This window comes from Moschus berezovskii, chromosome 12 (genome assembly GCF_049115385.1).
Source record: "Moschus berezovskii isolate FMDL1 chromosome 12, NW_MosBer_1.0, whole genome shotgun sequence".
NCBI lineage: Eukaryota > Metazoa > Chordata > Mammalia > Artiodactyla > Moschidae > Moschus > Moschus berezovskii.
Window position 1 is genome coordinate 89,980,021 of NC_142471.1, and position 17,875 is coordinate 89,997,895.

The 17,875-nt window shown below is 55.1% G+C and overlaps 1 protein-coding gene across 5 annotated transcripts in view; it reads left to right on the forward strand.

Annotated features, from left to right (window-relative positions):
- Positions 1 to 17,875, forward strand: part of LHPP (phospholysine phosphohistidine inorganic pyrophosphate phosphatase) — a 127,345-nt gene continuing 109,470 nt past the window's right edge. For 4 of the 5 annotated variants that reach the window (XR_016038809.1, XR_008685722.2, XR_016038810.1 and 1 more), the window contains exon 1: positions 1 to 211. Coding sequence is in view for 2 of the 5 variants with exons in the window: in XM_055424436.2 (XP_055280411.2) it covers positions 87 to 211 (125 nt within the window). In the remaining 3 variants the exon portion in view is untranslated. The remainder of the gene's footprint in view (positions 212 to 17,875) is intronic. The other variant, XM_055424435.2, reaches the window with a different exon arrangement.

Sequence of the window (17,875 nt, forward strand, 5' to 3'; positions counted from 1 at the left end):
CAGGAGCCCTTGCGCGGCCACCGCGGCCGCAGCGTCCGCCGCCGGTTGGGACGCGAGGGCCCGAGCTGCAGCGGCGACGGGCCGCGATGGCCGCGTGGGGCGAGCGGCTGGCTGGCGTGCGCGGGGTGCTGCTGGACATCTCGGGCGTGTTATACGACGGTGGTGAGGGCGGCGGCGCGGCGATCGCCGGCTCCGTGGAGGCGGTGGCGAGGTGAGTGGGCCGTGCTGGGTGCCGGGCGCTGCGCTCCGCCGGGTCCCGAGGGCCGCGGGCCGGGAGCGGGCGGGGGACGGGGCGGGGCTCCTGCTGCTGCCCTGGCCCCGCCCCGCGGGGCAGGCGGAGGGCCGGTCCCCGGGACCCAGGACCCCACTGCCGGCCCCTGGAGAACCCTGAGGCATTTCGGGTTGCGCCAGGGGTCTGGCACCTCTGGGCGATCGTGGGGCTCTGCTGCTGAGAGTTGCTCCACTGTCCAGCAGGGCAGCCCCTTGCCGCTTGCTTCTGAGTCCTTGGAATGGGGCTAGTCTGAATTAGGATATGCTAAGTGCGTAGCCCACACCGGATTTCAGAGACTTAGTGTTCAGTTCAATCGCTCAGTCGAGTCCAACTGTTTGCGACCCCATGGACTGCAGCACACCAGGCCTCCCTGTCCATCACCAACTCCCGGAGTTCACCCAAACTCATGTCCGTTGAGTCGGTGATGCCATCCACGCATCTCATCCTCTGTCATCCCCTTCTCCTCCTGCCTTCAATCTATCCCAGCATCAGGGTCTTTTCAAATGAGTCAGCTCTTCGCATCAGGTGGCCAAAGTATTGGAGCTTCAGTTTCAGCATCAGTCCTTCTAATGAATATTCAGGATTGATCTCCTTCAGGATGGACTGGTTGGATCTCCTTGCAGTCCAAAGGACTCTCAAGAGTCTTCTCCAACACCACAGTTCAAAAGCATCAATTTCTTCGGTGCTAAGCTTTATTTATAGTCCAACTCTCACATCCATACATGACTACTGGAAAAACCATAGCCTTGACTAGACGGTCCTTTGTTGACAAAGTAATGTCTCTGCTTTTTAATATGCTGTCTAGGTTGGTCATAACTTTCCTTCCAAGGAGGAAGCGTCTTTTAATTTCATGGCTGCAGTCAGCATCTGCAGTGATTTTGGAGCCCAGAAAAATAGTCTGTCACTCTTTCCATTGTTTCCCCATCTATTTGCCATGAAGTATTGGGACCAGATGCCATGATCTTCGTTTTCTGAATGTTGAGCTTCAAGCCAACCTTTTCACTCTCCTCTTTCACTTTCATCAAGAGGCTCTTTAGTTCTTCTTCACTTTCTGCCATAGGGTGGTGTCATCTGCATATCTGATGTTATTGATATCTCTTCTGGCAATCTTGATTCCAGCTTGTGCTTCATCCAGCCCAGCATTTCTCATGATATACTTTGCATATAAGTCAGAAAAAGACTTAGTGAGAAAAATGTAAAAAGTTCATTATATCGTTTTGTATTGGTTACATGTTTGAAATGATAGTAATTTTAATATGTTAGGCTTCAGTTCAGTTCAGTTCAGTCCCTCAGTCGTGTCCGACTCTTTGTGACCCCATGAATCACAGCACGCCAGGCCTCCCTGTCCATCACCAACTCCTGGAGTTCACTCAAACTCATGTCCATCGAGTCAGTGATGCCATCCAGCCATCTCATTCTCTGTCGTCTCCGTCTCCTCCTGCCCCCAACCCCTCCCAGCATCAGAGTCTTTTCCAGTGAGTCAACTCTTCGCATGAGGTGGCCAAAGTATTGGAGTTTCAGCTTTAGCATCAGTCTTCCAATGAACACCCAGGATTGATCTCCTTTAGAATGGACTGGTTGGATCTCCTTGCAGTCCAAGGGACTCTCAAGAGTCTTCTCCAGCACCACAGTTCAAAAGCATCAATTCTTCGGCAATCAGCTTTCTTCACAGTCCAACTCTCACATCCATACATGACCATGGGAAAAACCATAGCCTTGACTAGATGGACCTTGGTTGGCAAAGTAATGTCTCTGCTTTTTAATATGCTATCTAGGTTGGTCATAACTTTCCTTCCAAGGAGGAAGCGTCTTTTAATTTCATGGCTGCAGTCAGCATTTGCAGTGATTTTGGAGCCCCCAAAAATAAAGTCTGACACTGTTTCCCAATCTATTTCCCATGAAGTGATGGGACCAGATGCCATGATCTTCGTTTTCTGAATGTTGAGCTTCAAGCCAACCTTTTCACTCTCCTCTTTCACTTTCATCAAGAGGCTTTTGAGTTCCTCTTCACTTTCTGCCATAAGGGTGGTGTCATCTGCATATCTGAGGTTATTGATATTTCTCCCAGCAATCTTGATTCCAGCTTGTGCTCCTTCCAGCCCAGCATTCCTCATGATGTACTCTGCATATAAGTTAAATAAACAGGGTGACAAGATGCAACCTTCACGTACTCCTTTTCCTATTTGGAACCAGTCTGTTGTTCCATGTCCAGTTCTGACTGTTGCTTCCTGACCTGCATACAGGTTTCTCAAGAGGCAGGTCAGGTGGTCTGGTGTTCCCATCTCTTTCAGAATTTTCCACAGTTTATTGTGATCCACACCTTCAAAGGCTTTGGCACAGTCAATGAAGCAGAAATAGATGTTTTTCTGAAACTCTCTTGCTTTCTCCATGATGCAGCGGATGTTGGCAATTTGATCTCTGGTGCCTTTGCCTTTTCTAAAACCTGCTTGAACGTCTGGAAGTTCACGGTTCACATATTGCTGAAGCCTGGCTTGGAGAATTTTGAGCATGACTTTACTACCGTGTGCTGCTGCTAAGTCACTTCAGTCGTGTCCGACTCTGTGTGACCCCATAGACGGCAGCCCACCAGGCTCCCCCATCCCTGGGATTCTCCAGGCAAGAACACTGGAGTGGGTTGCCGTTTCCTTCTCCAATGTGTGAAAGTGAAAAGTGAAAGTGAAGTCGCTCAGTTGTGTCCAACCCTTAGTGACCCCACAGACTGCAGCCTACCAGGCTCCTCCATCCATGGGATTTTCCAGGCAAGAGTACTGGAGTGGCTTGCCATTGCCTTCTCCGACTAGCGTGTGAGATGAGTGCAATTGTGCGGTAGTTTGAGCATTCTTTGGCATTGCTTTAGGCTAAATAAAATATATTGAATAGTTCCACCTGCTTCTTTTGATCTTTGTTATTGTGGTTACCAAAACACTTTAAGTTACATTTGTGACTGGCGTTATGGTTCGGTTGGACTGCACTGACCGTCTGCTTAGACGGTAGGAGGGCATCTTGCCCGTTAGTCCTATGCACCGAGGACACTGCCAGGACTGCTGGTGGCACCACTGGACCCCGGGCTTTGTAATTGCCATTGGCATCTCAGAACCAGAAAGTAAGAGGGTCCATCGCGGTGAAGGGAAGGAGGCAGTGCCTTCCAGCTGGGGGGAACAGTGGCTTCAAAACCTGAAGAAGAGAGCTTGGCAGGTTCCCCTTCACAGATCTGAAGAGCGAGCGAGGACTGGTGAGTGGCAGAGGCTGGCTGCAGCAGGCCCTGAGAGTCAGGCAGAGCTGTTTGGATTCCATCCTGAGTGCAGGGAAAAGTCACTGAAGATTTTAGGCAAGAGTGTCATGGGATCTGATTTATGTTTTACAGAAATTAAAATATAAAAAGTGAAAGTATATAAGTACCAGGTTTCCTGGTGGCTCAAATGGTGAAGAATCTGCCTGCGGTGCAGGAGACCTGGCTTCAATCCCTGGGTCAGGACGATACCCTGGAGAAGGAAATGGCAACCCATTCTTGCCTGGCAGACTACAGGCAGATCCTGGCAGGCTACAGACCATCGGGTTGCAAAGAGTCGGACATGACTGAGCAACTAACAGTTTAGTTTTATACAAGTACTGAATGAAAGTAGGAGAGATTCCCCTTGAAATCCTGGAGTGGGAGAAGAACTTTCTAGCTCTGCCTCAAAATCTAGACTCTTATCTTACATTGCTTGTGGAAGACGCATTTGGCGTTATCTGTTAGCATCTGCCTCACACGTGAGAAATGACATAGGTGGGAGGGAGTTTGCGGCAGTGCCTTGTGAGATAGCAAAGGACTAGAAACATCTCGACTGTGCATCACAAGGGGAGTGTTACAATCTCAGTCTATCAGCGAAGTTCTGTGCTGTGTAAAAATGCATGAGCACCCCTGCCCTGCAGGCGTCCCATGTAGACGGGACGTGCTCTGTGCTGTCTTCTGGGTAAAGAATGCAGGAGGGCAAGCATGTATTCCTGCTGGTGTGCTTGCATAAAGAAGCTGGAGGGAAGAACTTCACTGTGTGAAGAGCTAGGGTGGTTGCGGGAAGGGATGGGAACAAGACTCTTCCCTGGCTAACTTGGTATATAAACATTTTTACACACTTTTGAACCATGTGGATGTATTTTCCAGTTCAGTATACCAAAAAAGGAGTATTTTCTGAATTTTGTCTCAATAAAGTTGGAAAAAAATGCCACGTTTCCCCACCCCCACATCCATCATCTCTTTTAAGAAGATCTCTGTCTGCAAAGCACAGAAATAGCTGTCAGTGGGGCAGATGGCAGGACTCCAGAGGAAACAGGGGAGCAGCCAGCTGTGAGATCCCTGTGTGGTCCAGGGAGACAGAAAGGGGCGTGGGCTAGTGGGTGGAGATGAAGGGAAGGGGGCGAACTCAAGAGACCTTTTGGGAGCAGGACCAGTGGGACCTTGGCCCACTGGATGTATGGGATATTGTGGGGAGCAGGACCAGTGGGACCAGCCAATGTATGGGATATCGTGGGGTCCAGGGAGAAGATGAAGTGAAGAACGGCGCTGGTGTTGGACTGCAGCACCTGATGGGATGGAGAGGGGCCATAGTGCAGGCAGCTGCCATGACGGCTCTTGACACAGTGCCTGGCTCATGATGGACCCCGGAGTGTGCCATTTAAATCTCACTTCCCACATTCATATAGGAATTCCTGTTGTATGTGCTTTTAATTATTTTAAAATCGGGGCCACTTAAAAGCATCTTTACATTAAAGTAAAATACGCATCTCTTCTCCTGAGGGGGGCGTAGTTTCCAACTTTCAGTTATTTTCAATAACGTTGCCACGAACATTCTAGAACATGTCTTTGGTGAATGTATGCTTGCGTTTCTGCTGGGTAGAGACCCAGGGGTGGACTTGCCGATCCTGAGATAGGCCTACAATCGTCGCTAGAAGATGCTGTCGGGTCATTTCCCAAAGTGATGTATGTGAGCGTCCCTGTGGCTCCATTCCTTACAAACACGTGGGTTTTTGAGTCCTTGGCATCTTCGCAAGGTCATTTTTGCTTCTAGAAACCTGAGACGTAAAGGAGGTCAAGGATGTGGGCAGAGCCTCAGTCCCATCCGTCCACCTTCTGCAGAGGAGCACAGAGTGGCTTCAGCAATGGCCTTGGAGGAGGAGGTCGGGCTGGTTGTGAGCCCTTGCTTTCCAGGCAGTAGCATGGGTCTGGGGTGCACCCTTCCTGGGCCCGTGTGCCTCCAGGGATCCCTCAGGGAGTACGTCCTCTGTGCTGGGTACCCGTGTCCGTGTCGCTCTGTCCTCTGCTGCTGGGAGGTGGCTGTTATCTCCCTCGGTCAGCTGAAGCCACTGTGGCCCAGGGCTCACCGGGTCTCCACTGGACTGGCCCTGGGACCATGGGAATGCAGGTCTGCCCCATTCCTAACCTCTGTGCTGGACCTGAGCAGAGAGTCCTTTGAGGGAGACACGGGTACTGAAAAAGGGCGGGGGTCTCCTCTCCAGCAGCCTCCCTGGGTGATGCTCCCCCGACACACTGTCCCACAGTCTGCCCACACCCCCAGGTGTGACTCTAAGGGGGGTGATCCCTGCTCCGTTAACCACAGAAAGTTTGGACTGGTGTCCCCCTCAACGGAAAGGAAAGTGAAGTCGTTCAGTTGTGTCTGACTTTTTGTGACCCCATGGACTGTAGCCCGCCAGGCTCCTCCGTCCATGGGATTTTCCAGGCAAGGGTACTGCAGTGGGTTGCCATTTCCTTCTCCAGGGGATCTTCTCGACCTAGGGATCGAACCCGGGTCTCCCACATTGCAGGCAGACACTTCACCATCTGAGCCACCAGAGAAGCCTCATTTTGTCTTGGACTGCTTTAATTCAACTGATTTATCTAACTGGAGTATCTCTGCTAGCAGCTACACTGTATCAGTCTAGCAGCCATATAATAGCAGGCTATACAAATAGTCCTCAAATGCATACCAGCTGAGAGAGGGGAGAAGTGCCTTCCCCATAGAGTGCGGGATTGTTTCCAGCGATTGACCATCATGCTGCCCAGGGGCCTGGAGAAGGAGGCCTGGAGATCTGAATCACCCTGGGGCTCCCTGGCATAGGACCACACCATGTCCCCACAACTCTTCCCCACCCACCAGGGCCTTGCCAAGGGACTTGTGTGGGCCCTTCTCTCCCTCCGCCCACCTCACCCCCATGCTCCCAGTTACACAGACATCGGGTGGATTTTCCCCTGACCAGCCCCTTAGCAGCCCAGCATCCACAGATCCTGGGCCCCCCACCCCACACTGCAGCATCCTCTGGCTCAAGATCCTTTTCTCTCTAAAGACTAGGCCCCTCCACTCAGGCCCAGGCCTCCCATGGCCAACTGATCACATTCAGGCCCAAGGGAGCGGCCCCTGCCCTCCTATGGGTGCCGCCGGAGCCCCATGTCCAGACCCTCCTGGCAGTGAGTGTGTGTGGATCCCCTCCCCAGTAAAACCTGCCTGCTCCTGGAGTGTCCCTGGGGATGTCAGACTTTGGGACTCTCTTTCCCTCTCATAGTGGCTGAGCCAGGAATAGGCTCTCCTGGCAGGTGGCCCTGCCTTGCTGGCCTCGGTGGAGACCGCTGGGCTTGCATCACTTTTTGTAGTTGTTTTGCAGCCACACCCTGCCCTCTCTGGGCTCCTTGATATGCGAGACTGGCTTTGAAGTCCGCAGGGAGCTCAGAGGAAGTTCCTGGGGTGAGAGCAGAGCCGCAGCGATGATGGGGTCCCCAGGACCCTGGGGAGTGTTTGCCTCCATGACGGCTCCCTATCGCCGTGGGTACCCAAACAGCACCTTCTGTTCTTTAAACCCCGGAGCAGGGGAGGCAACTCGCCACTCCTCTTCCTAGCTGTCCGTGGTGACAAGTGTCCTCAGCTTTTGAAAAAATTCCCACCTTTTGGGGCACACAGAGCACATGGGGAATATCAGCTCTGCTTTTTAAGATGCTTTTGTTGTTTAATCGCTAAGTCGTGTCCGACTCTTTGCATTCCCATGGACTTTAGCCTGCCAGGCTCCTCTGTCCATGATATTCTCCAGGCAAGAATACTGGAGTGGGTTGCCATAGGAGGGAACCTGAGTCTCCTGCCTTGGCAGGCAGATTCTTTACCACTGAGCCACCAGGGAAGTCCTTTTAAGACAATATGGACCACAATGATAGCATCACCCGTGATGGACGGGAGGCCTGCGATGTCCCAGGTAGATGTTTGACTGCACAAGCTACCTTCACAACCAGCCCGTTTCAAAGCACAGCCTGAGGCTCAGAGAGTTTCAGAAACTGGCACAAATGTGAAAAGTCACTGAACCGCGATTACCTCCTCTGCACCCCCGAAGCCCTGTCCACCCCACTCCAAGCCCCAGTTTTCCCTGCAGTACTTCACGGCTTCTCATCAAAGATGACCTTGTTCATTTTTTCATTCATGTATTTGTCATGTGCTTTTGGTGGCTCAGCTGGTGAAGAATCTGCCTTGTAATGCCGGAGACGTGGGTTTGATCCCTGGCTTGGGAAGATCCCCTGGAGAAGGGAAAGGCTGTCCGCTCCAGTATTCTGGCCTGGAGAGTTCCATGGACTCTATAGTCCATGGGGTTGCAAAGAGCTGGACACGACTGAGCGACTTTCACTTCTCACTTTTTTATACTAGGCTTCCCTCGTGACTCAGATGGTAAAGAATCTGCCTACAATGCAGGAAACCCAGGTTCGATCCCTGGGTCAGGAAAATCCCCTGGAGAAGGGAAAGGCTACCCACTCCAGTATTCTTGCCTGGAGAATTCCATGGACAGAGGATCCTGGCAGACAGCTCATGGGGTCACAAAGAGTCAGATGCAACTGAGCGACCCACACTTTCTTTCACATTCTTTCATGCTAGAAACAGCTGGAGGCACTGGGACAGGGGCAGTGAGTGGGGCAGATGGAAGTCCCTGCCCCCAGGGGGCCTGACCGTCCAGTCTGGGGAGAGCAGCGTGAACAGCACCCAGAAGGCGAGTGTTGGGAGGAGAGAGACTGAACTGCCGCGGAGATGGGAGCCGAGGTCGGGGAGCCCGGCCACTTGGAACCAGTGGTGTGTAAGCCGGGCTCTGGACCTGTCCTCTGGGCCAGTAGCGTCCCAGATGGGAGAGTAGGAGGTCCAGGCCTCCTGGAGCCAACGGGTGGGCCAGGTGGGGCCCGCTTACTGCTCCGGGGCTTGTGGTGGGCGTGGTCCTGGGACATCTGTAACCGGCCTGGGTCCCCCCAGCAGGCCCTTTATTGGAGTCCATTCTTGGGCAGTTAGGCTCCCCGAGGGGAGCCATTCAGAGGCAGGGTGTGGCACAGCGGGGGCTGCCCCCCACACAAAGGGAGCCCCAGAGGCCTCTGCATGTGAAAGGCGGGGAGGGGGCATTTACTGCATCCTGTCTCGGGCACTAAAGCACAGCTGCGGGGGCCCCTGGGCCCAGCCTTTTCGAGGCGGCGGAAGGAAGCAGGGCCCGCCTTGGCCAGGCAGCCTCATAAAGCAATTGCCACCCGGGACTCACAGACCCGCGGCCGCTGCTTCCAAATGTGCACACAAGCCCTGCGACTCTGTGAAAGTCAGGCCCCGCCCTGCAGGCCTTAGGGCCCGAGGATCAGGGCCAGGGGTCTTGTCTGAAGCTCGGCTTCCTTGGTGGTCAGCACCGCCCCACCTCGCCCCATCAGACCCCACGGACACAGCCAACTGGTAGTGGCTCCCTGTGTCCCCTCGCCGCATCCCCCAGATGTGGCCCAGCGCCTGCCAGAGGGGCTCTTGAGGCCCTCAGAGGGGACGGGCTGCTTGTTCTGTGTTCATTTACGCCAGAAACAGCTCTGCTGAGTCAGCCCGGACCTTGGACAAGGGGCGTTCGTTTGTCCGGAATGCCCCGTCGCTGTGCTGCTGATGTCAGGGGCTGACTTCAGAGCTGGGGGCCCCGGGGGGCGGTGCGAGTGCACAGTGCCCCTGTCCCAGGCCCAGTGCTTGTTGCATAAACATCTACAGTTTTAATCTTCACAAGCCAGAGGTGCCTGAATGGAGAGGGGCGGGGCTGGGGCTTGCTCAGAGAGCGGGGGTCAGCACCCCTGCCGGGCGGGGCAGATGCCACACCCTGCATGAATGTAGGAGTTCGCTCTGGCAGGAGGGGGCCTGGGTCCGAGTCCCAGCCCAGCACTGTGCCTGTAATGTGGTCTCCGGCAAGTTGCTTAGGCTTTCTGTGCATCCGTTTCATCTCTTGGAAGCTGTTGTGACTGCCCTTGGGGCTGTCCATCCTGGGTGTCCGGGGACGTCTGGCAGGACAGCCAGCCCTGTTTTACCCCTGGCTCCCTTCGCTGGTTGAACTTTGCCCTCTTTCTTATCGGTTGCCCCCGCTCACCTGCTGTCTCCATCTGCTGTCCCAGGTGCCATGAGCATCTGGCTTCCTGTCCAGTTGCCTGCCTTGAGGGCCTGAGTGTCCCCAGCACCCAGCCCTGGGCCTGCCAGCGGTGTGCTTGTCTTTGTTACCACCATCGTCCTTCACGGAGCGTTTGCGACGTTCTTCAGAGCAGTCCTGTCAGGCAGCTTCTGCTAGTGCCCCATTTTACAGAGTGGAGACTGAGGTTGGAGAGGGTTTGGTGACAAGCCTTGGTCTCACACAGGGACAGGGTGGTGGAGGTGCTGTGGGTGTGTCTGCTTCCCAAACTGAGGACCCCTTACCCCAAGAATACCTGGCCTCTGTCCCATGCAGTGCCCAGCCCGTGACCACATCAAGGGAGAACTGACTGGCAGCTGACCTACCAAGGCTGGGGAGTGGTCCACAGACCCCTTGGCTCCTGAAAACATGTCCTTTAAATGCCTCATGTCCCTCTGGGCCTCGGTCTCCCCCTCTGTGAAAGGAACCACTAGACTGGACAGTCTCCAAGTCTTCTCTGGTTTGTGGATTCTCGTGCATCCGATTCTAAATTTTGTTTATCAATAACTAGTAAAGCAATGCCGTGAGCTCGGTGTGTCTCTCTGATCAGAGCTCAGAGGCTCAGGCAAGTCAGAGCGAGAACTCACTGGATGGCAGGTGGGGGCGGCCCCGGACGGGGAAGGTGTGCCGCATGTTTCGTAAGGACCCTGGCTCTGGGCCTGCCCAACGTTTTTATTTGACTGTCCCCCTCCTGCCCCCCGTCCCCCTGAGGTCGCTGGCTGGCTGGCCCACACTGAGGCTCAGCCAGGGCCACCTGCGTGCGTCACCGTCTCTGTGTTCTTTCTCTTCTCTCTGTCCAGACTTTGGACTCCCATTTCTTGCCTGGACTCCTGACGACACACTGTGCCCAGCAGAGGGCCAGATGGAGAGTGGGCAGGCACATCCCGGGACCCTGCAGCTGGTCGTCACAGGCTGGCCGAAAGGTCTGCTCTGGTGGAGAGAAGAGGGGGTGCAGCAGGCCCAGCTGGTGCTGCTGGCAAAGGCCTTCCCGGCACCCCTGTGTTCACAGCCCCCTGGTAATGTCAGCACGTGCTCGGGCTCCTCTTGGGCCCACTGGAAGGCCCAGCTGGAAGGCTGGGCGCTACCCCATTTCATGGCTGGGATTTCAGACCCCCGAGTCTGGCCCAGGGATGCCTAGCCAAGGGCATGTGCAGAGTGCAGGTGCAGGAAGGACCTCAGCTGGGAAGCCAGACCCCCTTCTCAAGTGGCAGAAGCCCTTCTGTCGCTGCTCCAGCTGGAGGGCAGTTCCCTGACCCCGAGCTGATGCCCGTTCACCTGGGCACATGGGGAGCTGGGCCGGGTTCCTCCCAGAGTCAACGTGGCTGCCCCTTGGTGTGTGAGAATGATGGTATTTTTCTTTTTTTCCTCCTTCTTCCTTCCCTCATTCTTTCTCCCTCTCCCCACCACCTCTCTGCTTTCCTTTTTTTTTTTTTAAATGACTGTATTTCTCTGCTGCAGGACTGCCCCTGCTCTGCACATGGGCTGCCATGTGACCCTATGATAAAATAGCTAGTCCTTAGAACAAATACCACTCCAATGTTCTTGCCTGGAGAATCCCAGGGACGGGGAAACCTGGTGGGCTGCCGTCTATGGGGTCGCACAGAGTCGGACACGACTGAAGTGACTTAGCAGCAGCAGCAGCAGCAGAACAAATAGGCCCTTTGGACGTTTCAGTTTTCCAAGTGTGTGCGGTCTGTCTCCATGGCTTTCCAAAAGGGAAGCAGCCACAGATCTCAATGTCAGACAGTGGCTGGCGCTGCCATGGAGCCCCGCCACGTAACAATGATCCGGAGGCCGAGAGATGGGGCAACCGGGATGCCTGTTCTCTGAGGATCTTCACTGGGCACTGCTGCCCGGGTTTCAGTTCATAATGACTGCCCCCCCAGGGTATTGTGGGTGTCCTTTCCTTCTCTTGGAAACCTGAACCACAGAGATTCATTTATCTGCAGCTGTGGCCATTTTTGATAGAAAGAGGGGCTTCTCTCCGCCAGGGAGTGTCTTGAGTTGTGGCCCCCGCGGTGGGGACGCAGAGCAGGCAGTGTGGGTCAGGGAGGCGGGAATGTGGGGACACGCTCTTCGTTTCCCCTCCTTCCCCCACTCCTGGTGTGTTTCTCCTGGCTCAGGGCAGGGCTCCAGGCCGCTGGACGTGGAGATGGTCCCTGGTAGAGATTACAGCCCAGGGTGGGCCCGTGGACCTCACACAGCTCTTGTGAAGACCAGCCCAGTTCAGTTCAGTTCAGTCACTCAGTCGTGTCCGACTCTTTGCGACCCCATGAACTGCAGCACGCCAGGCCTCCCTGTCCATCACCAACTCCCGAAGCTTACCCAAACTCATGTTCATTGAATCAGTAATGCCATCCAACCATCTCATCCTCTGTTGTCCCCTTCTTCTCCTGCCCTCAACCTTTCCCAGCATCAGGGTCTTTTCCAATGAGTCAGTTCTTCGCATCAAGTGGCCAAAGTATTGGAGTTTCAGCTTCAACATCAGTCCTTCCAGTGAACACCCAGGACTGATCTCCTTTAGGATGGACCGGTTGGATCTCCTTGCAGTCCAAGGGACTCTCAAGAGTCTTCTCCGACACCACAGTTCAAAAGCATCAATTCTTCGGCGCTCAGCTTTCTTCACAGTCCAACTCTCACATCCATACATGACCACAGGAAAAACCATAGCCTTGACTAGACAGACCTTGGTTGGCAAAGTAATGTCTCTGCTTTTTAATATGCTATCTAGGTTGGTCATAACTTTCCTTCCAAGGAGTAAGCGTCTTTTAATTTCATGGCTGCAGTCAGCATCCGCAGTGATTTTGGAGCCGAAAAAAATAGAGTCTGACACGGTTTCCACTGTTTCCCCATCTATTTCCCATGAAGTGATGAGACCGGATGCCATGATCTTTGTTTTCTGAATGTTGAGCTTCAAGCCAACTTTTTCGCTCTCCTCTTTCACTTTCATCAAGAGGCTCTTTAGTTCCTCTTCAGTTTCTTCCATACTGGTGGTGTCATCTCCATATCTGAGGTTATTGATATTTCTCTTGGCAATCTTGATTCCAGCTTGTGCTTCTTCCAGCCCAGCGTTCCTCATGATGTACTCTGCATAGAAGTTAAATAAGCAGGGTGACAATGTACAGCCTTGATGTACTCCTTTTCCTATTTGGAACCAGTCTGTTGTTCCATGAAGACCAGCCCAGGGGCGCATAAATTAAAGGACTTGGACCCTGCTTTCTCTGTGGTTGGGAGAAGTCACCATCCTCTACCCTTATTTGTTGCTTCAAGTTCGACCTGCCAGCCTGCAGGCTTCCCTCCCCGCCCAGGAGCCCACCCAGCTTGAGGCCTCCTCTCCTTCACCACCCTGTGAGGGGATCCTCTCCTTGGGGTGGGAGTAAGGTTTGGAGTCACGATCAGCCTGGCCTTCCAGACCCCACCTCATCCCACCCCCGTCAGTAGGACCCAGCCCATGCTCCTGGGAAGCCCAGGTGTAGGAGCAGCGGACGGGAGGGCTGGCAGCCATGGGGGGCCTCTCTGCTTGGTGATGGGGTGGCTGGAGTGCGGTGGGGGAGGGCCCTGCCTGCTCTGAGCAGTGGGGGCGGGGGAGGGGGCGGAACAAGATCAGGAGCCTGTCTGCTGGCTACTTACTGGCCGACATTCTCTGCACACACTGAGCGAGCTCTGACCGTGGGCCAGGCCCAATCCGGCACCTCAAAAATCTTCCTGGGGCTTCAGCATGTGAGGCTGTTATCATCCCATCTTCTGGATGAGGAAACTGAGCCCCAGGGAGAAGAAATGGCTTGTGGAGGTGCCACAGCCCATAGTCATCAGACCCTGGAGCACCTCCCAGTCACTACTGGACCTCCTGGACTCCCCTCAGTATTAGAGTGTCTTTCATATGCATTTGTCCCGCGGCTGCAGGAAGGCACGAGTTGTCCCTGTGCAAAGGCCCGTCCTCCCGTCTACCCATCTGGACTCATCAGGCTCCACTGTGCTTTCCCTAACCCCAACCCCAACCCCAACCATAACCCTAAACCTAACAGATGCTGAAGCAGTGCTCTGCACGGGCAGGATTGGCAGTGAGCTCTCCCAAGTTTCTCTGGGTGCTAGAATGACTTGGTTCCATTAGAATTTGGATCACTTAAATGCTTCTCACAGAAAAGCACTACCGTGTTTCCAGAGCTGTGAAAGCCAAGTGGGACAGACTCTGCCTGGGCGGGGACAGAAGTCTGGGGGACCTTCCTGGAGGAAGGGACATACGAACCAGGCTTTGAAGGATGCGTAGAATTTGACAGAGGAGATGGGTGACGGCAAAGACGCAGGGTGATGCGAGGGCCTTCGGGGTCAGATGAAACTGACAGGTGGCTGGGGCAGGGTGGGGAGCTCGCAGGGGCCTGCCCCAGGGCAGCCTCCTTGCCCCGTCCAGCTCCTCTCTGGTGAGCCCAGAGGGCACTAGGTGGTGGAGCTGTGCCAAGGTCAGCCAGGATGTCCAGTAATCGTCCCAGCGCTCTACCCGCTCCTGAGCCATAATGAGAGGGTTTCCATTATTTTCGGGTGAGCGCCCCTGGCAGATGCCGACAGCTAGCAGATGTGTGAGGTCCAAGGTGATTTGCAAGGGACCCGCTCATGTGATACTCGGTAATGGCATCAGGCGACGCTGTCACTCAGAGCTTGTCCCAGCCTCTGGGAGGAGGTAAAGGTCAGTTCAAAGAGCCGGTGCGCCCACGGGAAGTAGGGGCAAGTCCCCACCCGCTCAGGGAGGGGTCCAGGGAGGCAAGCGGACTGAGAATGTGGCCCTGGTCTCAGAGGGGACGTCCAGCCGGAGCCCCGCTCTGGCTGCTAGGGCCCTGCGGTAGGCCCTCTGTCCCCAGGGTTCTGGGGTGTTGGGGGACGGGGATGGCCTGGCCTGTCCTGGAGCCGGGCCCAGCCTGATGCTGACGCCCCTGGGACTCGCTGCCCTTGTGAGACCCTTGGCAGGCTCTGCTGTGGGCCTGAAGCCACACCTGGCTTCCGCTCTCCTGACGTTGGGTTCGTGTGTTCCAGGCCGTCCAAGGCTGAATCTGCTATTAAGCAGCGACCCCTCCAAGAGACGCCAAGGCTTTGGCTCCTCCACTATCTTAGTCTGCCAGAACAGAGTACCACAAGCCTGGGGGGCTCAGCGACAGAGGTTTGTCTGCCCTCAGTCCTGAAGTCTGGGCGTCGGAGATCGAGGTGCCCCTCGGGTGGGTTTTTTGGGGGGAGCCCTCTTCCCAGCTTGCTGGGGAGCCCCCTTCGACTGTGCCCTGACATGGCCTCCTCGCTGTGGTCGCAGAGGGATCCCTGGCATCTCTGGCTGTGATCCTGTCCTGTCCCGGCCCCACCCTTTCGTCCTCTCCTAACCTTCATTTACCTCCCAAGGGGTCAGCCTGCGAGATGGGGGGCGGGACATGGTTGAGCCCAGAGCGGCTCACACGCTGCGTGACCTCAGGTCTCTGCCTCTCGGAGCTCCTGTTTTCTCATCCCTGGGACGGGCTCCTGGTTCCTGTCTCCATAGCTCGCAGACTCAATTTGGCAGGTGCTTAGCGCCTTCTGCGCTCCAGGCTCCTGGCCCTGGGGGTGCATGTGGGGGACCCGGGGTGTCCAAAGGGGGCTCTGCCCTCAAGGGGTGAGGATGACATCAGATCCCAGATACCAACCCCCAAAGCAAGGCTGAATGTAATGTATTCATCCTTTACTATTTTTAATAATAATAATGAATATACTTTAGTGTTTCCTTGATGGCTCAGTGATAAAACAATCCACCTACAATGCAGAAGACACAGGAGACAATGGTTCGATCCCTGGGTCAGGAAGATCCCCTGGAGGAGGAAATGGCAACCCACAACGGTATTCTTGCCTGGAGGATCCCATGGACAGAGGAGCCTGGCAGGCTACAGTCCGAAGGGTTGCAAAGAGTCAGACAGGACTGAGCATGCACGCATCCATCCGACCAGTACTTTTTTTTACTTTTAGTAATTAAGAAAAATGAAAAGATGACCTGGGACTCATGCCAGAAAGCGAAAAGAGGGTGTGGTCAGGGACATAAATGTACAGACCTGCAGTGAGGGGGCCTTTCCCAAGCATTTCCCACCGCTGTCCAGGGGCTGATTCAGTCCTAAAACTAGTAATTTTATTTTATTTTTAATTGGAGGATAATTGCTTTACAATATCGTGTTGGTGTCTGCCGTACAACGACGTGAATCAGCCACAGGTGTACATCTGTCCCCGCCCCCTGTTACCTCCCTCCCGCCTCCCGCCCCACCCCTCCCCTCTAGGTGGTCACAGAGCCCGGGTCTGAGGAGCCCGGGTCTGAGCTCCCCGAGTCGTGCAGTAAATTCCCACCGGCTATCTGTTTTACATATGGTAGTGTAGAGGTTTCCGTGTTACTTTCTCCATTTGAGGACTTTTGATTTTAAAGCAGTGTGTCTTCAGTAAACGTGTGTTGTGTGTCGGCAGCGAACAGTGTCTGCAGGGAGCTCTGTTGTTACCTGTGTTTCCCGGGTGCCGGAGCTGTGTTTGGAACAGCAGCTGCGAGGTCCTGTCATCTCACCGTCACACCGATTGCTCACTGTTCTGAGAAGGTCACATCTAATCCATTAACAGTAATTAGTCCCCCGGCACCCGCTGCCTTCTTCCCTCAACTGCTCCATTAACTTGGGTGCGGATCGCACATCCCAGGCGCCAATCAGTGGAAGATCTGTCCGTAATATACAAGGTGATGCTATTAGTTACAATATATTAACTGCCTAATTTAAAAATACAAAAGCTGTCTTTATGAAGGGCAATTAACCACTAAGCGTAATTGATAATTCATAACCCCCTGATTAGGAAAGACAAATACTAAGAAAGGACTGAATCACCTGGGCTGTGGATTGTACGACATTGTCAGCCTCTCCGTCTGCGTCTGTTCGTCCTGCTGTCAGTCGGGCCTGACGTTTCTTCCCAGGTCTCACCTGGCGGCTCCGGCGCGTGGCGGGCCTGGAGGCTCACTGTAAGGTGGAAGTGCGTGTCTTCAGCTCCGAGTGGGGTGCAGGGAAGTGGGTGCAGGCTCGGGGCGCCCTCAGCGGAAGTAGCAGGCACGGTCCTAAGGCAGGGTCCCTCTCACCAGCTGCCGTCTGGACTTGCCATCACTCAGTCATTCAGCAAACGCTCGTCAGGGGCCTGCCGTGGGCCCAGCCATCAGACCTCATTCCTGACCTCATGGAGCATGTGAGTCCGGGAGAGAGACGCTGAACAAATGCAAACATGAGATGATTGGAGATCCGGGCTAGCATCAGAAGGAAAAGCAGCCTAGAGGCAGAGTGGGGCAGCGTCGCCCAGACGGTTGGAGAAGGGGACGTTGGACAGACCCTTCACCTTTTCCCTCGGGTTTCTCGGACCTCCTGACTTGCAGCCTGGTGACTTCCACGGCCCCTGCCATACGCTCAGCAGATGCCAAATCTGAGGGCTCCCACGCCGTGACCCGGGGTTCATCCCGGGAGGGCCGTGTGCTCCAGGCCAGGCCGGGTGGCCGGCCCGCTGACCCCCTTGCTCGGGGCCTGGGCCTCGCCCGTGCACTGACTGTTGCAGGGCCCCCTTCCTTCTGGGGGTCCCTGTTCCTTTGTCTCCTTGCTTCCTTTCCTGTCTCAGCTCCAGATCTGTCCCCTCCCTGGGAGGCCTCCTGACCTGCCCACGCTCCCTGGCCATCCTGTCTCCTCTCTTCTTTGGTCCCTCCCGGTACCCCTCCTGTGTGCGGTCTCCCACCTCATGCACCAACGAGGGCTTCGGGGTCCGAGAGCCCGCCTGTGGGCCCCATGGCGTGTCCGTGTGCCCAGCCCCACCGGCCAGTGATAGGTGCTCAGTCGCTGTAGGCTGAAAGGGTCAGTGTTATTTCCCTGGGTTCTCTCTGGGCATCAGCTTTTGTGACTCGGCCTTCGTAGAGCCTGCCCGGGTGCAGTGGGGCTGCAGGGCCTCCTGTGAGCCCGGGCGGGCTGTTGGAGCTGCGGATGCCGCGGGCATTCCCGGCTCCCGGCCCGTTAGCCCGCCCGTGCGCCCGATGACTCCGTCTGGCCGACCTGTCTTCAGTGACAGCGGCGAGACAGCATCCCTTAGGCATGGTCCCCCGGCCTTTGCATTTTGGAGAAATGTGGATACTCAGGGGTCAGCTCAGATGCTCATGGA